The sequence below is a fragment of the Galleria mellonella genome, unplaced genomic scaffold, assembly GCF_026898425.1.
Source record: "Galleria mellonella isolate WM207_F2 unplaced genomic scaffold, CSIRO_AGI_GalMel_v1 utg33, whole genome shotgun sequence".
NCBI lineage: Eukaryota > Metazoa > Arthropoda > Insecta > Lepidoptera > Pyralidae > Galleria > Galleria mellonella.
In genome coordinates, this window is record NW_026442079.1 from 4,463,252 (window position 1) to 4,489,963 (window position 26,712).

General features: G+C 31.5%; 1 protein-coding gene across 2 annotated transcripts; it reads left to right on the forward strand.

Moving 5' to 3' along the window:
- On the forward strand, nt 1-26,693 carry LOC113520264 (neuralized-like protein 4). 2 transcript variants are annotated; one of them, XM_052896472.1, is made up of 32 exons: nt 26-39; nt 174-488; nt 1,601-1,702; nt 2,434-2,547; nt 3,853-4,014; nt 4,663-4,795; nt 4,879-4,945; nt 5,254-5,386; nt 5,975-6,130; nt 6,583-6,723; nt 7,375-7,462; nt 7,552-7,654; nt 8,018-8,194; nt 9,055-9,145; nt 9,237-9,354; nt 9,633-9,741; nt 10,324-10,517; nt 10,975-11,160; nt 11,868-11,992; nt 12,264-12,376; nt 12,514-12,646; nt 13,103-13,244; nt 13,779-13,957; nt 14,207-14,300; nt 14,586-14,921; nt 15,306-15,388; nt 17,322-17,477; nt 18,261-18,446; nt 19,383-20,352; nt 20,865-21,033; nt 21,859-21,918; nt 22,540-26,693. In XM_052896472.1, exons 2-32 carry the CDS (start codon nt 336-338, stop codon nt 22,637-22,639), a joined length of 5,073 nt encoding a protein of 1,690 aa, XP_052752432.1. In that variant the 5' UTR covers nt 26-39; nt 174-335; the 3' UTR covers nt 22,640-26,693. The 2 variants fall into 2 exon arrangements, with proteins under 2 accessions (XP_026761342.2, XP_052752432.1); XM_026905541.3 differs by having other exon boundaries at nt 1-488.
- The last annotated feature ends 19 nt before the right edge of the window (nt 26,694-26,712 follow it).

Sequence of the window (26,712 nt, forward strand, 5' to 3'; positions counted from 1 at the left end):
TGTTAAATTTCGTCTTCATTCATTATTCCAATCGGTTTTGTCGGAAAACTAAAATTTATTTAATCTCTATGTTGTTTTTAAATGATATTCATTTAAAAACAATAATGCTTTATTATGCTATTAAATCTAGATATTAATTTATTATTAGTTAAGTGTGTCTTTGTTTTAATTAGGGATATTATTTGTAATGATCATTAAAATGGGTGCTAAGTTGCTGTATTCGAAGTGTAAATAAAGTGAATAATGATGTGCGACAGAAAGATTTTAATTATGATATTATGTACCAGTTTGTAAAGTAATTTTTTTGTGTATATATTTATAATTTACCTAAAAAAATGCGCTTTCACCGGAGGTGCGGGGAGAGAGTCACGCTCTTCAACAATAATTCCACAGCCATACGGAATTTCGTAGAATTTAATCACGGTCTCATTCTCAGTGCCGAACCTCTTAGGGACGATATCATATTTGAAATATGCATAGACAGAAAGGTAAGTTATGTACCTTAACTTGCTTCTAAAACATTGATTTTTCTTTGTTTCTATTTATAGTGTACGTAAAGCCTAATTTATTGAATGAAAAAATTATTAATGAGCTGTTTAAAATAACAGGAGTAATAAAATACTAATCATTTAATTAATCCCACATGGAAGAGATTGATGAACATATACCTATATTTATTTATGTTTGCATAAATAATTTTATAATAACATTCTATGATTCCAGTCCTGTATTTGTATTAAAACACAAACATTATATAATAAATAGAATCAAAACTTTTATTTAATGAATTAATTTATCTCAATATTGTATTTCATTTACCTAAGTTTTGTTAGTTATGTCTAAACCTATCCTTTTTTCATATAATATATTGCATCTATATATTTTGTTTGTCTGGTATCAATATAAAATAAATATCAATAGTGTAAAGTCAGCATCATTCTGCAACAACATGTTGCTATGATTATGTTACTTTAATATGATATTAAAAAAAATAAGTGTATTACACATATACTTCAAAACCTATTAATTTTATACACAGTGACTTAAAAACTACTCAAATGTGAGTGCATTTTAAAAAAAATATATCTAGACATTTAGGTTTTTATTTATTGTAAGTATCTGAAAATGCTTATGCTTTATGATAACTATTTATTTTTCATTCTTAATTTAAGACACTTGTAAGCATATTTCTTAATGGGACTTTGCACCTGATGAATTTTGTATATTAATATTAAAACCATGTTTAATAGAATTTATTGTTTTTTAAGAACAAATATTGTTTTTTAAGAATAAATATATAATTATAACAAATATAAGTAAATCACATATATTTACCTCATGTAATTGGTTCAATTTATATTTATTTAATTTTCCGTGTGTTTCTGGTATAGAGTAGGGTCTTCCTTATCTGTGGGTTTCATAAAAGGCGGTTATGGTAGAGGGAGAAATGGGTAGCAGAATTCCTCTTAAAACATCTCCAAAGCCTAACTGTAAAAGGCTTATGTTCAGCAGTGGACAGTTAAAAGCTGATATAATGATGATGATTATATTTATTTAATTCAACAATAATTAAATATATCATATATTAATTTTTTCCTAGGTAAATGTATGGAATGGCTCTCTAGAAATCGGTGTTACAACATTAGATCCTGAATACATGGAGCTTCCAGCCACAGCAACCAAACTGCGCAATACAGCCTGGGTAAAGATTTAGAACATATTTAAACTGTTTCTCATTGATGTTTTTTTCTTAATTGCAATGATTCATCAGACATTTATGTAACAATTGCTTCCTTGATATTGCAAAGATTAAATACAACTATTTTTTTTTACACAACTTAAAATGGCAAATAAGCTGACGGCCCTGGTGGAAAGTGGTAACCGTCACCTATAGACATGAGCAGTACCATGGACATAACAGAGTATACTGTTTCGCCAATGATACCCCCCATGCATTATCATTCACTTAGATGTTATTCCTCTGTACCCTGTAAATTTATGCCATATCCCACCCTTCAAACCAAAACACAACCAAGCAAATACAACTGTTTTACGGTTGAAACACGAATGGGACAGAGGTGCCAAAGCAATAGACTTTTGTACAAAGTCTCCCTCTGGTACTAAAATATAAGAGTTTATATTTTTATTGATAGATATGCTAAAAGTAAAGAGGACCTATTATGTTATTGTTAAACAGAAATAAGGATGGGAGTAAGGAAAGAAAAAAGGAGTTAATAGGTCAATTTAAAAATTAAAAAGATATTAATAGGATTGAAATAAATGATAAATATGTTAATTGCCATTTGGTTCAGGTATAGAATGGGTGATCTCTTCCTTTTTTGTGGGTGTTGTAAAAGGCGACTAAGGCAATTTCATGGTCTAGATAAGGCTATATATAATTTCAATAAATATCATGTTGCATGTTAATTTCAGATTATGTCAGGTAGTTCTATAGTTAAAGATGGTGTAACTCTAGTCAACTCATATGGGCCTGAGTTAGACACTCTTCGGGAAGGGGATAGCTTAGGAGTTATGAGAACAAATAAGGTTAGTTATAATTCTTAGTATTTTGTTACTAATGATTAAAGAGCTTTATACTTTGGATTTGATTTAAGAATATGGTTAGTTGATTGGATTACCAGGATAGTTTAATTATACACAAGATTATACTTACAACTTTTCCCTAAAACTGTCTGTTGATGTTACTTATTATACTTTCATGTTTACTGGCGTCAAGCAATCTCATTTAGATTCAGATTTAGATTATATTTAAATCAGTTTAGAATTTTATCCAGAAGTATGAAGAATCATAGGTATAAAGGGGGAAGGGGAGGGGGCTGGCAAATGTTTATTTGAGATTCTTTTTCAAACTGTGTGTGAATGCTATACAATTCTTTATATCTCTGGTGTATCCTAAGATGGGACAGAGGGAGCACAGCACAAAGCATTAATTCAAAAGGAAAACTCAAAATAATACTCTATAATGGTTTTACTCAGTTAATAAATATTTTAATTACTTTAGATCTTGAATATAATGTAAACCAGTTATTTCACTAGATTATTTTTATAATAAGATAAACTGTGTGGTCCTGGCATTAAATTGGCCACCATTTCCTTTCTTATGAGTGTCGCAAGAGGCGATTAAGGGGATGCAATGGTAGAGGGATAGACACCAGCATCTTTTTAAAAACATGTGAATGTGAATGTGAGAAAGACTCTGTTTTCCGCGCTTAGCCTCTCATTTGGGCCTTTGTGCGTGTGAGTCGTGGCTAGTACAGCCAACCTAGCTCCGCCCAGAAGCGCAGAAGCTTCCTAGGTTCTTCACAGGCCTCACGGAGCGACTTCACCGTTCCGAGGATTTCTAAACGTTGATGAGCCACAGCCTCACATTTCAGGATTACGTGAGCAGCCGTTTTAAAAACATTACCAAACAATAATTTTGGTTGCCAACCCGATTGCTAAGCATGTCAACTACTGGCAAAACCCCCCTTGTCCCTTATGGGGGAGGCCTGTGTTAAGCAGAGGACTTTTAATGATTAATACTATAATAATATTATGATCATATATTGTTAATAAGTAAATATGTTGCCACTGTAAAATGTATATGACTTTTTGTTTATGATCATAGAATAATTAAATGAATTTGGCATGCCAGACTCTGGTGAAGAGTGTGAACAGTATTTAAATATTATATCCTATTCTTTTAACTACTTATCATACAAAATAAAGTTATTTGTATTTGTATGTATTTCAAGCTACCTGATCAAGTTAATAACAGTAGGCTATATGGTTTTTATCAAGAATGATCCCAGCAGAGAGTTATTATGGTTTATTGATATTTCGTTTTTGCAGGGGGAATTAATGTTTTATATCAATGGACGGTGCCTTGGTATTGCAGCAAAAGACTTGCCATCAAGATTGTTTGCAGTGATAGATTTATATGGACAGTGTGTGCAAGTTTCTATAACTCATTCTAATGGAATGAGGCCGATTATGGAAAGTAGTTTAGATCAGGTATGTTGGTTTTGATTTCGCTTAATTTTATTCTGTTTATTATTATTATTGAATAAACATTTGTATAGGATTGGTATTATTAATATTTCAAATTGTTTCGTTTAGTAATATAGGTATATGTTTTTATTCTGCCAGAACATTCTCGAGTATTGTGAAACATATGATATTAGGATAAGTATAAGATAGGAAATGATTTCCATTTAATTTTGTATTTTTTTAAATATGCATTTTATTAAATTAAAAACAAAATAATGATCCTAATGTCAGATGTGGCAACTTTTTGTAATAGACTTGATCACATTCCGAGGATTTGAATTTTACGTTCGTCGCTAGTAAGTCGAAAATATACATTTGACATGCGTTTTTTATACTTGCAAGATCGAAATAATGGCCTAAATATTTTTACTTTTTACAATGAATTATATAGCCTGGGAGTTTATACCTGAACAGCTATGTACATAGTGGTGATTGTTGATATTTGATGGAACTTTTAATTTTCATGTTATTTTATTTTAATATACATATAAGTAAAATTAATTTTACATGTTAACATTAAATTGAGGCCAATTTGCCTTGTGTTATCAGAAATATCATGAATAATTTGTTTACTTAGCTGTGTATGTAATACATTGAATGTTATTAACGCAGATTGAAGAGGATCCAAATAATGATGATACTTTAACATCGAGTGAAATGGAAACGGGAATTCCAACCGATTCATATTCTAAAGAAACCAGGGACGTCTTTATTCCTATGACTTCTGAAGGAGCTTGTGCGCTAAGTAATTAAACAAATATTAAGATTTCATAATGAATAAAGTATTTTTGCGTACTTTAATTATTTACAATTTATTTTATTTTACAGTTGCTCAAGACCGTTTACGTTTTCATCCAAGATGTGGTATTCTAGTCAAACTATCTGCTAATAATAAGTAAGGAATGTCCATTTTATATTATAACTATGATTCTAAAAATTGGGAATATTTGATTAAATCTTATTAAGATTTTTATTGAAAGAAAATAATATTGTATTTGAATAGAAATGCCCTCGTCGGATCTGTTTAATAAATAGAAATAAATTCTGAACAAAGAATAATTGCAAAATAAAAAAATATGACATTAACAAATAATTAATTTGCAGTGTCTCTATAATTATTTGTATAAACTTTTAAAGTCTGATTGATTGATCGCTTTTTAGATTTGTATGACACTTGTCTAATCTGGAATGATTATATTGCAGGTCAGCAGAGAGGGCGCGCCCTCTAGACGATTACAATAATGGCGTGGTCATGACGCATCGGCCTCTTTATGATAATGAACTCTTCGAAATACGTATTGATAGACTGGTTGATAAATGGAGTGGTAGTATAGAGGTATTGAAAAGCTGTGTACCAAATAACTATGAAAGTGGATGAAGCAACTAGATGGAGATCTTTAGGACTTTTCTGTTTATTAAATCTACAGTCCATCTACATACACGTTTAATGCTTTTGATTTAACATCAGATTTAATTTGTATGCTGGTATAAATGAAGTACTGGGCATTCATCACGTTAAAGTCTGTGTTTCGGGGTCGATATTATTATGTATGTGTTTTTATACCTTATTGGCTGGTAACTCTGTGTACGCTATCAGTATATGCTGGCGGGGTACTAGTGTAAAATGATAGGTGCGGATTAAGTAAGGTCAGTATTTTCGAATGGATGAAAATGGAATAGTGCATTCGCATATGTTAACGGTATATAATGCCGGAGCAACAGAGAAGAAAAGAATGATGATGATGAAGGTCAGTTGGCCCATCGGTTCGAATTCAAGAAGAAAAACCACGTTAATTTCCAGGGTGAACCACACGGAAGTTTTGCTAATAGCAATGATTTTAAGACTGTTGTTAAAAATCTTTTCCCACTATTATTGTGTATTGTATTAATGAAATTTATAAGTCGATATAATTGTCACACACAGGTCGGTGTAACCACGCATAATCCAGCTACAATAAGATTTCCGTCTACAATGACAAACATGGATACAGGGACAATCATGATGTCCGGTTGCAAAGTATTATTGAATGGTCACGGTACTTGTATGGAGTACGGGAATTTCAACCTTGATGAACTTCGAGTATGTTATACATTTTTTTACACATAACGTCATACAATAGGTTTACTAGATAGTTATTACAAATAATATACGAAAATTAACTATTTTTCCTAATTTTTTTTTTATTTTGTTATCACACTATATATCTATTACCAAATCGAAACTCCTATTCAATTACAGCTGTTTGGTAGCAGAAAATAGAAGAAAGACAGTTTGATGATTGCCAATTAAATTATTTTTAAGCTGTAAGGAAATAATAATAAATATGTTATATTTTTTTTTATAATTACTCCTCTCCATCCAAAGGTTGCCTAAGAAAGAGATCGCTTTTAGCGATAAGGTTGCCCATTGTTTTCTCATTGTGATTATTTCTTGTAATTGTTTATAATTATAATTAGTATACTATTGTAATCTTTTGGAGGAAACAACAAAGAGTATCTATCTATCTATAATATAATAATGAATTGTTACAGGAAGGTGACACGGTAGGGATGATGAGGAAAAGTAATGGGAAATTGCATTACTTTATCAATGGCGTAGATCAAGGTGTTGCAACTGATAAAGTAGAGCCACAAGTTTGGGGTGTTGTTGACTTGTACGGCATGACTGTTAAAGTACGTACCGTTTACCATTAATTTCCTTTTATTTACTCTTCATTTTTTCCATAATAAAATAATATATAATTTGACGACCTTGGTAGTGTAGCGGTTTAACACACCGCCCCTTATCTACGAATAGTTGCAGGTTCAATGTCTGCACAATACAAACACTTGTATTCATATGTCAGACAGACAGACAACATTAAAAAATTTTGTTTTGGCCTCTATTGCTCTTAATTAAATCTTTTCCATATTTTTTTTTACTATTATGTACAGATATAATCAAATTACAATATTATTATATTAGTGAGATATTTGCATGATACAGTGGCGATAAATATATGCATTGTATAATCAATGTATCTAATTACATGTTAAACTAGGACGTACTGTTCATTTGATATTAACTTAATAAAATTTATTAACAACAATTGACTCGATATATATGTGAATACTACCTAAATTTAATATCTGGTCATTGTTCGCTCGGATCACTGTGTTTTGTCATTGTATCGTTAGTGCATTTTGTTTTGGTAAAAAAATTATTTGAAATAGGATTTACTCGTGTTTAAGTTCGATTTTAAACTTATAAAATACCGCCTTATTTTACGTAAGATGTTTATTTGTAATTTTTATGTGAAAGTAAATTACTTTCTTCTTTTTCAGGTCACAATTGTTGATCCATGTGAAGACATGGATAGTAATATCAGCAACATACCGGTCCGTGCAAATACTCCAGATTTGCCGGCATCTAGTTAGTTTTATTTTCATTAAGAGTTTGTCTGCATTAATTTATATATTAGTGATATTTGTTCAATAATAATATTTAATTTGCAATTACAGGTAGATTTAGACCTAGAATAGATGAAGAGAGCCTTTTATTTCATTCGCTGCGTGATTCGAATGTTATTATTATTAACGATGGTAAGACTGCTCATAGGCCTAAGTAAGTATTTTTTTAAATACAATTAAATAGTTTTTGATGGAATAAATTTATAAATTTGTTTCCTTCATTGTAAACTTGATATACGATTTCTTCATGTTTCGATAACCATTCAATGATATTATAAAAAAATTAAAAATTTTGTAAAGGATATCTCAAAACATATTTCTCCGATTTTAAGAATTCATTCACTTTTTTCTATTATTCTATAAGATGAGTTATCTTAAAATAATATGCATCAATATTATTCTTCAAACTTTATTGTCTCTGGTTTTGCTGCGAACCAAACGGCGGCATAGTATATTCTGATGTTATATCTAAAGCTGCGGTTATTCAAAAAAACAATATTGTTATATTGTGTTGCAGTGCTTTCGAATTCTTCAATAACGGAATAGTGATGACCAATCGCACATTAAGAACAAATGAATTGTTCCAAGTGCGGCTTGATCTCGTTATTCCGAAGTGGGCCGGAAGCATTGAAATCGGGGTCACGCAGAATTCTTCAAATGAAATACAGATACCATACAAAATGAGCAATGCAAAGTGAGACATGCAACAATTTCTTTATCTATATAAATTATAAAAATTTTGCAATCCTAAAATTTCTTTACTATTGAAATTATAATAATATACTTATAATTATAATAATTTATATAATTACAATAAAGATCTTAATAAAGAGCGTTCGTAACTATGTGTGGCAAATTTATCTGTCAATTTTAATAAACAATTAAAGATTTTTCAATGTTTCTGATTGAATATTTTAAAAAGGGCTCTGCTAGCAATGTAAATCGTTAATCATGCAATAATATTATTATAAAAGCTGTCACTGAAAATTTGGATTTAGATGGCAAAAATGTATTTGAAAAGTTTCAAAGTAAATATAAAGTGAGTGAGAAATTTTTAATGGTATATATATTCTATAATGAAGATTTTAATTCACTAGCAGAGCGCTTTTTAAATTATCAGACATATTGAAAAATGTTAAATTGCTTTTGAAAATTGACAGATAATTGCGACGTTTCCAAACTTCGGTAAGTAAACGTTATGAACGCTCTTAATTTAATTCTCTCTATAAATTCTACATTCTCTTTTATTATTTCTTAAAGAAAAAAAACTATTTATTTATATAGATTTTATTTATTTATATACTTTTGTACTTAAATAAATTTTTAATATATATTATATTTTTTAAAGAAACTAAATAACCCAATACGGATGTGCCTTCTAAATTACATTTGTAAAATACATTAGGTATCATAGAATAAACACCCATGGGGTTAAAAGGAAAGTATGGTAGGTGCATCATCTTGTTCCATTATAGCTATATAGTAGTAGACAGGAGTGTCATTTTGTATACGTAACAAATTTCACACCTGTATATTTATATTTCTAAATTTTAGATCCGGCACTTGGGCAATGACCGGAGAAGATATTATACGGGACGGAACCATAATAATTCCACAATATGTTAGAAATTTAAATAGATTGGTGGTAAGATATTTATAATGTATTTTTTTGTTAGTTTATCTGAACATAAATATTTTAATTGTGTGTAACTGAACTTCTGTATTTATTTTTATAGGAAGGAGACACGGTAGGCGTGATGCGAAAGGACATGGGCATTCTACATTTTTTTGTTAATGGCGTGGATCAAGGTCCAGCCGCTTTTAATATACCCGAACATGTTTTTGGCATAATCGGTGAGTTTGCGTTTGTAATAAAAAAAATACTAAAATGTCTTACTTGATATATTTTTATAATATTTTTTTGATTAATCAGTTATGATATTTTATTTAATATATGTCTAAATATTATTAGTTATTACATTATGATATTTTTTAATTTTTCTATTGTTATTACAGTTTAAATAATTTTCAAAATATGAGGCTGAATTTATATTATAATTTTAAATTTACATATAATGGCATTTATAATAACATATATGGCTTATAATAACTACATCAATATGTTTTCACAGATCTGTACGGGCGGGTAGCGCAGGCGACGATAGTCAACACTTATTTACCTCCACCAATGTTATCACCTGAATCACCTTTATCCACCGAGTCCAATGCAACAATATATCCGTAAGGGAAATTATTTTTATAATATATTTATCTCAGTGAAGTAATTAGTAAAATACTCAAGAAGTAATAGAATGAGGAAAAATTACTTGTCGTCAAAGTATTTTGTTTTGCTTCAATTATTTTTCATTTCTAAAACGCTGTAAAAAGTAATAAAGGGAACAAATTGGCCGAAAGGGCTAAACAGTGTAAGAGATGAAAAACTTTCTTTTTTACGTATGAACAAATGAAAGTCTGCCTTATATTTATATTAACATTATTACACCCAGTAAATAATATTTAATAATTTAGACAGGGTTTTGTTAAGCTCTTCATAGTAAAGTCTGATTTTCTAATGTACTCAATAGGTACATGAATGAAGAGAGTTTCGTGCTTCACATGATTTTATAATAAAATTATCATCGTCGATGGGGTCATATCACCGACAACATCAAAATTTTGCGATATCAGTTATCGTAAAGATTTTGTGACGATGGAAATGAAATTAGTTTCGTATGTAGACTTAATAAATTTTATCATGCATGGGAATAGCTTCTATTGTATTATTAGTAATGATATTGATTAATAATTCAATTATGTCCATAGTGAAATGTGCTTCCACCGGGTCCACGGACACAACGCTCGTTTGAGTCGTAACCGTCTAACTGCATCCCGGGCGACCGTGTACTCGGAGTTCAACGATGCGGTACTGTTCAGTTCAAGACCGCTCCGAGAGTGCGACATGTTCGAGCTACGAATAGACAAGATGGTGGACTGCTGGATAGGGAGCCTAGAGATAGGTATGCATATGCGACTTTATTATTTATTTTACCAGCCCTTAACTGGCCACTGCTCCATAGTAACATAGGCCTCCCGTCCCTAACTAGACATAAAATAATTATTTATACTTATGATTGTAATGTCTATAGGTTAAGTATTTTATTTGTCAGTTGTTGTATTGTTCTTCATTATTTTGTCTATTAGTTTGTTTAGGTATTTGTACTTAGTCTTGTCGTGATTTTAGTGACCAGAAACCTTCAAAAAAAGAGCATATTCCTTTTCAAAAGGCTATCAGCATATCTGTAATTCCTTCGGTGTTGCGGATGCTCATGGGTAGCGGTAGTCACCATCAGGTGTGCCGCATGCTTTTTTGCTCCCTGTTAAAAAAAAAACAAGTTACAACAAAAATTTATATTTTTTTTTATTTTTTTCGTATTAAAAAAATTGTCGCTAACAATATTGATACAATATCAACAGGTGTCACAGCGATCAGACCAGATGATTTGGAAGCGAATGGCGGCGTTGGTGCTATAGCTGGAACTGCAACAGACCTCAACTGGGACACGTATATATTGAGCGGAGCTGCCATGATGAAAGACGGGGAATGCGTGCGGAGCGGATATCCGCTCGATCTCGACACTCTTACCGTTGGAAGCCGTGTTGGTGAGCTAGCTACCTACACTATTGTAACTTTTGCACGTAAAAAAGGATGTTTAAAAATTTCTATATCTGTTGATTTAGAAGTTTGGTATAATAATATTACAATATTTTCTCAGGGAAAATAGAAATATTTCCATATGGGCGCAGTTGCAAAAGCGTTTATATCTTCACGCCAGGTCCTTGTGCATTAGAGAGAGAACCGATTGCCAACTATACTTAATACGATTTTATGTCTACAATCAGTACATATGAAAACTGGTTTCGAGGGTCTTTCCCTTCTTACTCAGTATCTCTCTGTACTGTATACTTTTTCGGGGAGACCAGAAAGAATGGTGAGAGTGTGAACTTATTCGTGGGAATTTAAAAGGAATTTACTATTTAATATTTTCGAAAAGATACTGCTGTCATTTAACAATACTGTTAACCCTAAAATTATTGGTGTATAATTTATATGGGTGCTTTTCAGCAAGTCTGACCCCTGTCCAACTTTGCTGAAACCTTTCAACTGTGCTTTTAACTTGGAGTTCCCAGAAACGCCGATGCCCCCAATATATAGAAGGAAACATTTTATAAAATACTTTTTGAAGAAGTTAAATAAAACAAGTTCACCGAAATTAGTCAGAACTCACACTTGTTGAAAATGACTCATATTTACTTAATTTTAATAATATTGTGTGTACTCAATAAATAGCTGTCATTAACACATACAGGTATGATGTGGCACGCAGACCGGAGCTTACACTATTATCTTGATGGCATGGACATGGGAAAAGCTTGGTATGTGCCTCATCTCAACATTTACGCTGTCGTCGATCTCTATGGGCAATGCACGCAGGTTAGTGTATATTAATTTTATTGGATAAATTGAAATGCGTGATGTAACTTCGTATTAGTTTTTTACAATCAAGATGTTTAATAGTGTGATCTTGATAAGTCAATTTTAATATTTTCGTTATATAAAATTGCTATTTATTATTAATGAAAATGAAAGCGTCATCGTAATTTTATTATAAATAAAATTTTGTGTCGATATATAGTGAATAATAAAAATTGAAAAATAAGTGGTATTTTTTTCTCAGTTTTTATTTACAAATATTATATTCCAGGTCACAATATTACAAAATGAAGAAAGAGCTTTCAACTACAATGGATGCACGAATTCGGACAATTCTTTGCTGAGTAACTCGAGAGCGTTGTCTTCTCCGCCGCCACCATATTGGTGAGACATTATGTTTGAATTGTACTAGTACATGGGCATTACATATAGTGTATTCTGTGATGTCCTTAGTGCTGTTACGCGGTCAGTTTGTTTGCTGTTCTAAATATCGTAAAAAAGTGTATTTTATGTCTTTTTAGGAGCTTCTCTGAATACTCCGGCGATAATATTTGTTTGATGCATGACTATTCTATCGCACGGCGACTCACTCCTGATCCCATGGCTGCGTTAGTGTTCAGTTCCGCTCACCTAGCACTTGGTGAAATATTTGAGGTCAGTTCTAAATTAAAAAAAAACGAAGTCTATATTATCTTAGTAACAATTTTATCACGATTTTTAGTTATATATATGGTCGGATAGATATAGCTTTCTTATTAATAATGTCATTAGTAGAAAAATGTATTTTGTTTTGGGGAGAACTTAATAATGAATAAGCAACATTAGTACCTTTATAATCATTGAATTTATTTAAAATATTTGTGGAATATTGTCTCTGAATCTCTGTTATCTTCATTGTTGTTAAAATAATTTTCTATTTCCATTTTTTTTTTCTTGTGCTATTAACCTTAATTGGATTATTAGATTTAACTAAAAAAAAAATGCAATATTAAAACAGTCCGGCTGTTCTCCAGGGAATCTTTGTTTATAAATATGTCTATATAAAATTGATATACAAAATAAAATATAATTGACTATGGTCGCGTGCATATGTGGTTTATTTATTTACAGATAAAAATAGTGGAGTGTAAGTACGGTTACGCGGGCAGTTTTCGTATGGGCGTGACGGACATCAACATACTAAACGCTCACGTCAACCGCAGCTTGCCGCCCTCTATTTGCTATTTGCCACATTATACAGCTTATATTGATGGTAAAAATCTTTATTATTAATATTATAAATATATAAGTAAATTTGTTTGTTTGTAACAATTTGGCGCCATAATGTTTTTTTTTAATGGGTGAAACTTGATTGGTAACCCCGCCCGCGCTATCGGTATACACCGACGAGGTACCAGTGGAAGATAATAGGTGAGAATGGATACAGGTCAGTTGGCCCACCATGATGAATTCGACAAGAATTAACCATGATGGTATCAAGGGGGAACCGCGTGGAGGTCGATCTGAGATGGTATATTGCTAGCAATGGGACTATTAGACCTCATTACTAACAATCCTTCCCCCCTCCCCGCCTTAAAGGCTTAAGCAATCATATGGAATATGATATACACATACTATTTTATTATTTGAATTTTATTAAAATTTCATTCCTGTCTATGAATATGTCCAGGTCACACGGACGAAGACGTAAATAAATGCTAGTACGTTAATAAAATAAAGTCCATGCCCTTTATAATTATGTAATAAAATAATTTGTGATATTTATACAGATTTGTAATATTTACAGGAAGGTACATGAAGTATTCACGTAACAGTAGTCGCGAACAAGATGTTCGGTCGTTCGTGCCTTCTTTCGAATGGTTACGTCCCGGTGACCGTATAGGTTTTAAAAAGACTAATGATTCTCGCGTGCTTGTCTATTACAACTCGGAATTACTCGATATGGTTTTCGATAAAGTGCCTGATGTGAGTAAAATATATGGGTACCTGTTGTTTTATTATTTTTTAAAGAATGCCTATTTAGAGTTAAGCAGTTATTATAGTGTATTGTGATATATTCTATATATCTTTGAAATTTAATAAATTCCGCTAAAGAATACAAAGTTGATAAATTTCTGTCTATTGGCTAGAGAATTCCATTTTCAAATATTTAAATTACTTTTTTGTTGTTATTTAAAAAAACGTATTTATTTATTAATTCTATTTATTTTACAGAAAGTGTATGTGGTTATGGAAATATTTGGACAAGTTACTAAAATTCAAGCCGTATCTAGAGGAGTTAATTTGGCTAATGCATTACCTACTACCAGTAAGTGCCTATTTATTAATAAATCATATATTTTGGTTTCATATTTTTTTTCAATGGGCGATAATAGAATTGTAACCCGACCCGGGCTATTGGTATACGCTGGTGGAGTACGAATGACTGATGATAGGCAGAGGATGAAGTTAGGTCAGTTAATTCTTTGTGATGAAATCACATAGTTGCAGTTTCCAGGAGACCGCGTTAAGCATAATTGTACAAACGATATATCTATAAAAAAATTTATTTTTCTACCATGTTACAAATAAAAAGAAAAAAAAAAATTTACAGTCCCAAACGACGAGTGCTCGAAAGCGGTGCCTATAACAATTTGCATGAACGACACTAGTACCACAATTGCGGAACCGTCATCTGCTGCCAATGCTGTAGAAGTTAGTACTGAAATAATTGAACCTGTTGCAATTGAAGTAATAAGCAACGACTCAAGTGCCGAAGTGAATCCAGAATGTCTAGTGGCTGGTGCTGAAACGAGTAATACTGTGCAAACTGAGAGCAACACGGTGTCGACAGTGCCCCTCGTTACTACGGAGCCCAGGCGACGGCGACATCCCTTGCCATATACGTTTCATTATGTACATGGAAAGAATATAAAGTTGTGTAGCTCAGGTAAAAATAAATTATTACTTCAACACTATTGTTTGGAGAGATGTTATGAAGAAAACGTTTCTAAATATACTTGGTTATATTATTAATGTTTTCTCTCTATTTAGTTTAGTTCTAAGTGACAAAATTATAATTTGGGATTTTTATTTGATGTGTCTTGTAAATACAAATATTTTTATATTATATACAAAAATACTAATAGTGTAATAAATATATTTTTGCTAATGAAGCGTTGTCTTTTTCTATTGAGGTAAATTATAAATTCAAAAGAATATACCATCCAATTAAAATAGGCTTGTAAGACGTTTTAGTTTTTAGTCCAAAATTTGTTAATTTATTTAAAAAGTGTATATATTTTTTTAATTATTGTGACTAATATTATTACAGACACAGTAGCAGTGCGAACAACCGGATACAAAGATGGTATTGCCATTGTTAGTCAACCGCTGAGGAGGGGACGAAATTTTCGGGTAAGGAGCCACAAAGGGAAATGTTTTCCCTGAGCAAATAATCTTTCTTATAAATTAATTGTTAAATTCTTCAGTTTGTTTTTCTGAGATATATACTATTAATAAATACTCTAAAACGGTATCCTATTTAAATTTACATTGAAGGCTATAATTAAAGCAAATTAGTGTTATTTAAGTATATAGTAATCACACTTTTGTTAAGATGCCCAATTTCACTTCTGCTTCATATATATATAAAACTTGCGAATTAAAATAGCTATGCGAATGTTATTAGTAATGTATATATTGCAAATTTAAAAATAATAACGGTGCATATGTTTATTTTTATTATATTCGTTTAGCAGATGCGACTTATTAAAACACAGCGATATTTACTTATTAAACTGTATAGTACCAGGTCTTAATATTACAATAGTATAATATTTTGTTCTATAAAAATACTTGAAATAAAGACAAAATTAATATGCAACGACTAAACCGTCTTTCAAAAAAAGCGTTCACGCTCACTTTTTATTTTTATCCGCGCAAGAAGTACTTTATATTATTCCCAAATTCATGTATAATATAGTATATATCATATATGTGTAAGTATATTTGTTATTCATATATATTTATTCGTTTATATATGTAATTTTAGTATGTATGTATATCAATAATTAGTAGTACCGCATTCGAGTATTCTGACACTTCCCTATGGTTGACTGGGAGAGAATGCTTTTAGCATTAAGTCCGCCATGTACACATATTTATACTAATGAATAAATAAATAAATAAATGCAACCAATATAGGAGTATATCGTCTTGAGTGCAAGAAAAGAAAAAAATCAAAATCGATTCAGACATTACATAATATATGTACATAAATTTACTATATAATATTTTTTGTATAATTTGAAATGGCAAACAAATGGAGGTCATTCAATGAAATCATCGCCTGAAGACAAACAACACATAGTATCCCTATGAATTGCTATTCCCAAGGACAAGTTCTTAGTGTTTCCGTACACATTATTTTTATTGTAAAAAGCAAGACGACGACTTTGTCAATTTTTATTTAAATGCAAAATACTAAGTATATATCTGAAACTATAACACAAATGTTTCATTTTGCTGTTTTTTTTTTATACTAGACATTAAATGTCATTTTACAATTTTAATTTATGCAAGTGCAAGCAAAGGTTGTAAGCGGAGTGCAAGTTAATCATTTATGTACAAGATTTTTTAAATGCAAGTAAATTTTGCAAGTGCAAATTATTTTTTAAACGCGTTCAAATTTTATAATTGTAAACGAATTTTGCGAATGTGTACCATATTTTTACTATTGTAATAATAGCTCTTTATAATCTGATTGTTTTATGCAATTGCATCAAGTTATATAAGACCAGAGGAAGACTTTGTACAAAAGTCGTTTGCTTGGGTACCTTTGTCCCATCCATGTTTCTACTGTGAAGTAGTTGTGTTTGCATGGCCGGGTTTCAGTTTGAAGGATGGGATATGGCAGTGAATCTACAGGGTACAGAGGAATAACACCTGAATCCTCAAGAATGGCAACTAAGGGAGGTATCATGGGCGATACAGTATACTCTGTTATGTCCATGATACTGCTCATGTTTATAGACGACGGTTACCACTTTCCATCAGGTGGGCCGTCCAGCTTATTTGCCATTTTAAGTTGCATAAAAAAATAGAAATTAATTTTCACAGTGTATATACGGTCCTTATGGCAGTCTATGGGGAAGGCCTATGTCCAGCAGTGGATGGATAATGACTGAAATGATGATGATGATATAATTAATATTTTAAATACAAGTAATTTTTTTGTAGTGATTTGCGAATTTGCGAAAAACTTTAAATATGTATAAAAATGTTAAATTTGATTACATTATTTGAATCAATCGAAAGATTTTTGATTTGAAAATTATTTTGTTGACAGTTCCGCGTGGACAAAGTGGCTAGCGAGTGGTCGGGCAGCGTGTCTCTCGGTGCGGTTGGCTCTTTACCTTCAGAGCCGTTACCGCATTGTGCGATGCACATGGAACCTCCCATATGGGTGGTGTCCAGCGACCTTATACACGATAATGGCACATTTGTAAGTAGTTCTTTTGTAGTTATTTTCCTGCAAGGAATCAAAATAAGTGTGGTTTCGTCATAGAACAGGCCACCCCTTCCTTTCCGTGGGTGTCGTAAGAGGCGACTAAGGGAGGGCGAGGGATGAGCAGCAGCGTCCCTCTTTAAACATCTCTACAGCCTAACTACGGTTGCCAATCCGCCTACCAAGAATGGCAACTACTAACAAAATTTCCCATGAGCAAGGTTTATGTTCAGCACTGGACGGTTAGGGGCTAAATTAGGGTTAAATAATTAGGTTAGAAGTTAGATTTAGAGAATAGCGCTTCTGTATCAACTGTATTGTCAGATTTTAAGTGTTAATAACAAGCCTCCTGGGCGCTCGCATGATGAAATTCCTTTAAAAACCTACTGTACGTGAATGTACCAGATTTATTTTATGACATTAGATTTATGACTTTATACAAAAGTCGTTTGCTTGGGTATCTCTGTCCATTCGTTTTTCAACCGTAAAGCAGTTATTTGCATGGCTGTGTTTCGGTTTGAAGGGTGGGATATGGCGTGAATTTACAGGGTACAGAGGATTATTCCTCTTAGGTGTTATCACCTGAGTCCTCAAAAATGTCAACGCATGGGGAGTATCATGGGTGAAACAATATATTCTGTTATGTCCATGGTACTGCTCATGTCTATAGGCGACGGTTACCACTTTTCATCAGGTGGGCCATCAGCTTGTTTGCCATTCTAAGTTGTATAAAAAAATGTATAAAATATATACTTAATTAGTCAATTATTAAATTTTCAGAAGAATAGTCAAATGGCGGCGGCATTCGAAGAGCTCAACGAACAGTCAGTGTTGTCGATACACTTCCGGTTTAACAGCGAGCTAGTAGTCGACATCGATGGCACAATTATCGGCGTCATTGGCTCTGTACCTAGAAACCATAGTCATGTATTTCCGCTAATAGATCTTTACGGACGAGTACACCAGGTATTTTATATATTGTATAATATAGTCACACCCTGAACACTTTATATAAAAACGCCACGATCCGTGACTCACAACTACAGACATAGGTAACGTCTATACATGACATATGTGACAGTGTGTGCGTTTATAGATTTTTTTTATGGATGACAATGGAAATGGAATGGAATAGCTTCGCCGGCGCTAATGGTATACGCTGGCATCAGTGAGAGATGATAGGTGAGAATGAAAAGGCGGGTCAATTAGCCCATCATGATGAATATAACTCGAATTCATCACAGTTTGTAGAGAATCGCGAGGATGTTCACCTGACAAGGTATATTGCTAGCAATAGAACTGGTTTTTGCATTACTAACAATCCCCCCTCTGCGTATGTAGTTATAACTAGCGCTAGAAAATAGAGTTTGGTAGCTCCCACTTGTTTGAGAGGGGATGAGCTGAAATCGCAAACGGCAGTAGGTGTATCCATTCTGTACTTTAGTAATATTACTTGTGATTTAGTCTTATTTCATGTATATACATGTATAAGACCTTATATATATATTTCTATTTGTACGTCAAGATGACTGAATAGATCGTAACAAAATTTTATAATTGAGTAGATTTTAGCCAAACATACAAATTCGTGTATGTTTTATTGGAATCGGTTGAACGAATTGTTTGCGATTCTCTAGTATGTACAGTCTCGACTTCTTAATTAAAAAAATAATTTTAACTACTACACAATAATATGAAATCGCGAGCACCATTAGCGGCGCTTTGTTTTTCTTTCAAAATATATATCTATGTATCTGTTTTAAAGTATATAAAAAATAACCAAGAAGCCATGTTATTGAATTCAGAGTAGTTTGTGAATTCACCAATCACAATTTTGATGATTACGATGTGATTGATAGATTAAAGATGACAGTGTTTGATATAAATCAATATTGTTTACAGATATCTGTATTGCTTCATCCATATGTCGTGGTAAGCGGTGCGTCATTAGATCTTCCAATTATTGAAGAATCTTTGGCCGAATTAGAAGTAAATGAAGATAAGAGTACGCGACAGAATTTGACTGATACACAAACACAAGAGACGCGCTCAAAACGCAAAGTAAAAGCCTACAGCCAAGATAACCTCCTTGAAGATGAATATCAACCCATTGTAATAGAAGCTGGTCCAAGTAGCAACTCTGATCCTCCACCACCGGATATCGTTACACATGAAGTAGAACTAAAAGATGAAGTTATAATTAGAAAAAATGGTCCTAATCGGTTAGCTTTACATCACAGTTTGATATTATCGGATACCACTGCCCTACCTGCCAATAATAATGAAACGGTGAATCGTTGCATACAGAAAAGTCATTCAACTCAGGGTTTTAGTCGTATCACTGAAGATAATGTTCTAAATGGCAATGTAAAGGACACATTGCGCCAAACTTTCAGCGTTGGCTCTGGAATAGGTGAAGAAGGAGACGATGTAGTGGTTCACGAATGGTTTTGTGATACAAATATACGACATAATGATCGTTACCCTGAAGCGAACGATGTGGATAATCTAGACAATGAAATCATGGATGCATTAACTCTTGAGACTGGAAATTTGCCTGATTTAACCGAAGAACAGTCATCTTCTATAGATGAGTCAACACGTCGTGATGACTTCTGGTCGGAGCCTTTGTCTGCAGAAAATTTAAATTATCTTAATCGTATATTGTGTTTGGATCAAGAAGCAGGAGATGGTAACAGTTTGGAGTCGGAATTGGAGGCGTCTGGTGAAGGTTGTGAACATTTACACTTGGTTTTAAAGTATTGGCACTTTTTGGTGTTACCTTATCCTGAATTGCGACAGGCGGTTTCTTGGGGCCAGGTGCGATGTTACTGTACAAATTGCCAGCCCGATGCCCAACCACCATTAGCTGGTAAATATGTTTATGCTAAATGTAAATAATTATACTTGTTTTTGATAAATGTAATGATTTAAAAACGTATGGAGAATTAAAATGTGACATGGTAGATAGATGAAGATTGAACTTTAAGTAAATGTTGCCATACTTTACAATTGAGAATCATTAAATTGTTATATATTGGCTTCAATTACAATAATTTTAAAGAAACCAATTTTTAAAGACTAATCCAAAGGGAAAGAATGTTAATAGTAGTTATAACATTAAATTATTATTTGTCTTATGGGATATGTATAATTCTAAATCACAAAACCCCATTTGCTTCTATGAGTATTTTAATTCATTCTTTCATTCATAAAATATCATTTGTTCGGCATACATTAGAATGAGACGAGTCTTTGAATCAAAAATTACTTTAAAAATAAAGTTTCTAAATTAATTTTAAATTATATTCTTTAATAAAAATAAATACATATTATTATATGATTTTTTCTTAAATCATATTAAATATTCATATAATGTGTTAGGGTGGGTGCGTATCGAGCGCATCGATGGTGTTGGGGCTGCCCAGCGCGCTTTCTGGCACGTAGTCCGTTCGACTTTGGGTTCTGCACAAGCGGCCAGCGAGTCCGGGGTCGTCAGACGACCGCGCTCGCTAGTACCAACACTGTGTACCTCGCCACCTCTCGCTGACATGTAAGTATTATCATATTACTACGTAATGCCATTTTAAGGAGAAAGGGATTGTTAATAATGGGGATTAATGACCCAATTGTCTTATTAATATATACTATTAGGAGAATCTCATGGTTGCTCCTTAAACCTATCTTAGTTAATTCCTGTAGAATTTGATACCAACTTCATTCTTTCCAATCATCCATCACTGATGCATCCAGGGTTCATCATTATTATATCAGTCGTTAAATGTTCACTGCTGTATATAGACCTCCCCCATAATGTTGGTTTTGCCAGTAATTGCCACGCTAGGCAGGCGGGTTGGCAACCGCAGTTAGGCTTTGGTGATCTTGTAAGCGGGACGTTACCATACGTTCCCCATCCCTCTACCCTTTAATTTCCCATAGTTGCCTCTTACGACACCCACAAGCAAGGAAGGAGTGGTTCATTCTGTACCAGGAATACACGGCAAGCCCCTAGGGTAGTACTATTCCATTTTAATCTATCAAAAAATTCAATGTGAAATGCTGTGTCCAGAGAATATGGGAAATAAGTCATCTTTTTTTTAATATTTTGGGTTATGTTTTCGTATACCTTTCTTATTATATATTTTTTTTTTTATAGATTAACAGCGAGATATTATATTTTACTAATACTCTAGTATTTATTATTCTTATACTAACAATTGATTGATATACTAAAGTGAGTTTTACTAAATTTGTTTTCATGCCTTAATAGAAATTTATCCGAGATATATGTAAGTTTCTTGCCCTGTGACGTAACTCAAAAGCATGTAAATATATTCAAGGTTCTATAGAAATTAACTATAAAAATAACACATTACAGATGGTTCGATGAAGAAGGGAAACCGCATCATACCGTGCTAGCGATAGAAATCGATGTCGAGTAAGATTTTTATGTTATTTTGATTAATTTATTTTAATATAAAAAGGATAAAAACAAGCGTAACGTATAAGAAACCTGCAGCAACAGAGGCGTTGTGTTATAGCTTGTTAAGCTTTGATAATTTTGATAACAAATACATTTCATTAATGTTATTAATAGTTTCAGTAAAATATACAGTAAATATGCCTTTCGTTAAATCGATGCTTTTTATCGTCTTCTGCTGTTGCAATGAACGTTGTGCTTGTTTACATTTTTTCCAGACTAACTGTTAGTTGAGACTAATATTGGAAAGGATAATCATTTCTCTATGTCGCCATTTATTTGTTTTATATCTAATGTATCAACGTTTGTTTATCTTTATTCATTTTAACAATTAACAACAGTTATTAGTAGTTTAGTACCTATAGTACAAACTTTGATACTGTGTAAGGTATTGGTATTGATTTATTTAAATAATTTTAGAGTCATTTAGATATTGTCTATATAAATTAAGTTTAAAGGTGCAATGAAAAAGCCATAATAGCTACTTTTTTAATTACATCTTTCTTTTATGAGATGATATGTTTAATTTTAATATTCTAATTATTGCTAAATGTAGTTTGATTTTTTACTTTGTTACAGGGGTTCGGATGCGGAAAACGATCGATTATTAGCGTTTTTGATATATTTAAAATCGCACGTTGTGTTCATTGACGATAACCCGCCGAGTTTAGACGAATAAGCATTCATGCAAATCTTATAAAACTCTGTTAATCACGATGAACAAAATGTAAAATTTTAAACCTGATCAGAAATATTTTTAATATTAACTAATTCGATATTATACACCAACAATTGCATGTGCATCCATTCAAATATCTACTATGAATCTTCATATTGTATCTCATATCAATATTATACAAGATAAAAATTATAATAATAGTTCTATAGATGTATGAATCTGATCAGGTTTATATATTTTTGTTTTATCTACGTAAAGGGCACAAATAGGTTGTCTTATAAGTATTAAAAGATTTAGTTTATAAAAGAGTCGGTTTGTGAGGTGCAATTCACCAAGTAATTGGCAACTATTTTAATTAATTTGGGCGCGTTCATACCAATGTCTGGCATCATCTGCATTATTTGGCAATTTTTAGAAACTATTAAACAGTTTTATTTATTGTTTAGAGATGATCTAAAATATGTTTTGATAGCAAATTAACTTATATATAAATCCAGTATTAAATTTTCTTTACATTTGTACTAATATTATAAAGAGGAAATATTTATGTTTTTTAAGTAATTATAAGAACTTGACTGTTTTTTTAAATTTTTTCATCAATAAAAAGTTATATTATACACAGGTAATACAGGTTATTAATTATTTAAAAAAAATAGAGATGCCTACGAAAATTACAATAATGCAACCCATAGTATCAATTATTTCCTATTAAAGTTAATATAAAATACTAATTTGTCTTTCTATCAATCTACTCGTGCAAAGTTTGGACGAATCGCTAGTATTTTATATATTACTTTTTCTAAGATTTCAGATATCTTTAGTCAAATTTAAAAATTACTACCTATCAATAGTTTTCTAAGAATCTTATTATATGTATTTGAATAAAATTTGACAGATAATTTAGATATTGCTGTACTTTGGTATAAACGCTTGTAAAGCATTATGTGATTATAATTAACCTATGCATGTATACTTTTTAAATGTTTTAAACACATTATTTTTATGATCTCAGAAATAAATTTTGCCTAGGATTTATTTTATGCTGTATGAAAATTTATGTGAATTTTACATATATTGTTGGCAGTCTTTAGTTTTTATTTATAATATCTGGCGAAATGTATACATATTGTCTACTAATATATATATATTTTAGATGTAAACAATCCGAAGAGAGCATTCTTTATGGTAGATACGTAATATTTAAGGCATTTAATTATACGACTACTGAGAAACATTCATACTGTATGCAAGAAAAGCCGCGTGTGTGTTCGCTCTTTGTTTATAGTAATAATGTTTTATAAGAAGTGTCATATTGACACGTGCTCTAGCGATGACACCAAGCGGATAGTGTGAATGAGTCTCTGGTCACATGCAACAACATTTTTGCATATACAGTAGCAATCTAATTGTTTTATCAGTGTAAACCTCAAAATGGAATCTTTTATTGATATTAAATTTAATTTTCGGAAATTAATATTTTTTACAATTAAGGGTATTAATTATAAAACTCATAAGATATTTTTTTTATTATTTAGAATGACTATTTTTCTAGTCTCGTTTTAGTACTCAGGGTATATTGGGGTTGATTCCAAGACTACGTTCACTGAACTTGTCTCTAAAATTGAAATGCTAATTTGATATTACATCGAAATCTTTACCTCTAAGGAATGTTATTTAGTATGAACTAAATTGCTACTAGATTTAAGTCTAAATTATTATTAACTTAGATTATGAAGATTCATAAAATAATACATTCGTCAAATTATGAGATTAGTATGTTATTTTAGAGATACGTTCAGGGAATAACGTTTGTGAAACGAGCCCACTATTACCAACAAAGTCAATTTTCCAGCTCAATTTTTCTTTATTATTTTCATTTAAATTAGTATAATTTTAGACATAACTTTAATAACACATGCGTAATAAAGTCACGAGAAAGTAATGTTGTGCCTATAAAAGTACCTATATGAGAATTTTGTGGAATGAGTTCCCTACTGAGGATTTCCCTAGATTCTTCATAATGGGATTCTTCAAAAAGGACGTATTACAGTTTCTTCAGGGTTGGCACTGTGCACTTGACACCTATATTGTTGCAGTTATCCATAGGCTACAGTGACTGTTTACCATCTGACGGGCTGTATACCTTTTCGCCATCTTCGCATTATAAAAAAAAAAAAACCGTTGATGAAAATAACAAATTATTGAGATATGGAGTATACATTTGGTATACAGTTCTGATTCTGAATACTCCTTACTTCTCGTATAATATTAGTAAATTTATTCAATTTAGTCGTTTACGTGATTCTAATTTGTAGTCTGTGTTTATTATACTCGTCGTTGTCAGAACTTCGTTTGGGGCAATGGAACTGTCATCTTTACGAGACAAAAACCTCTAAACAAAATTTAAATCTTTTAACCTGTTCCTGTGATATTAGAAACCAAAGTATAAATACTCTATTAATATATTATTGTGTTTCGATTAAATTTTAAGACAATTCCATTGAGCGGTTACATTTAAAAAAAAAAGAAAAAAAAAAACAAAATTCTATTGTATTTAAAAATGGAATGCACTGGAACTGTTTTGAGGGACAGGATAAAAATTTTGAATCTTTATAAATTCTATGAAATTTGTTTGTACAGGTATATACCTAAAGTTATATAACTAAAATCAAATTATTTTAATTGGAAATAACTTTAATTAAGTATTGTATAGTAAAAAATATTCTGGACCAGAGTACTCAGGAAAGATAAATCAAAAGTAATTTATTTTGATTTCAAAATTTACAGTTTGGAGGTAAGACTGACATTTACCAATTTTCTTAGGCACGCTGCCTTAAGTACGAATATTAATCATTTGTTTGAATGTATGCATGCAAGAATTTATTCATTCTGCTTGTTTTTTCCTAATATGCTTATTATGAATGTGACTATATTTCTGTATTTATATCTAATGGTTTGGCGATTGCTAAACTGAGGGAAGTATAAACGAATTGATTGGAAGCGAAGATTTGGCAATAAAAATTGTATGAGTGGATTAGGTACCTACTGGAGTGCGTCCAAGATTGAATTACGAGTTCGAGTACAAATACGTGAATGAGTACGAATAACTTGGATTTTATCAAATTGAACATTTAAAATTATTTTAGTCTTTACTTTTATATTATACGTTTTAATTGTATTATAATTTTAGTAATTTAATTAATTAATTAATTTTTATATTATAAGTGAAAAAATAAGTTATTTAAATTTTATTATACAATTTTAGTATTTCTATTAAACAATTATACGTGTAGGTACCTTTAAATTCTCATAACACTCCTATCGTACATCGTATCGTACTTTGGGGTTACAGATCCAAGCAAGACTTAATTGAGGGGACAACTCAACGCGTTGTCTCGAGCTCTCATTGTCAGAAGAAACAACAGAACAGAAGGGCGCTGTTCGGCTAATGATATTTGCTTAGATTTGGCGCGAACACAATAAAATTCTATATAATTATGGTCTAATATGCAAATATGGGTTAGAGTTTAATATATTACAATTATAATTAGCATTATACATATATGTATCGAAATGTTGTTGCAAACGTGTCGTATACAGGAGAAAATTCTCTCCAGTGCTTTAATTCTATAATATATAGCTTCAAATGGCGTGAATGCTTTATTCTGGATTTATTTATTTTTAACAGTCTCTGTAATGTGGCTATAATATAATGCATTGCAAGAAATGGAGACCCGGATTCGATTCTTATTTGAGCCAATATAGGAAATGAAATTTTCTTAGCTCATTCGAAATCGGGTGTTCTGGGTATTGATCCCTGGATCTTCGTTTGCTTAGTTTCTCATAGCACAGGGTATCTCAATTATATTGTGGCCCACACGTTAGTGTGATTGTCAGGCACCTATAATTTAATTATGACTGATTACCTCGAATACGTTGATATTATTTAAAACAAGCAATGCATACGTTGTGTAGTATTCATTCAAAGTACCTATAGTCAGTTCCTTATTATGTATTATTTTTGGAACAAATAAATGAACATGATTAAATATAACCTTGTATCATTGAGAACA

What these genes read in the sequence shown, in the direction of transcription:
- LOC113520264 (XM_026905541.3), top strand. Translation starts at nt 336, where the DNA reads ATGCGCTTTCACCGGAGGTGCGGGGAGAGAGTCACGCTCTTCAACAAT. An exon ending in AATGGAGTGGTAGTATAGAG is followed by an intron (nt 5,387 to 5,974) that starts GTATTGAAAAGC and finishes TGTCACACACAG; the next exon opens with GTCGGTGTAACCACGCATAA. An exon ending in TCAACCTTGATGAACTTCGA is followed by an intron (nt 6,131 to 6,582) that starts GTATGTTATACA and finishes GAATTGTTACAG; the next exon opens with GAAGGTGACACGGTAGGGAT.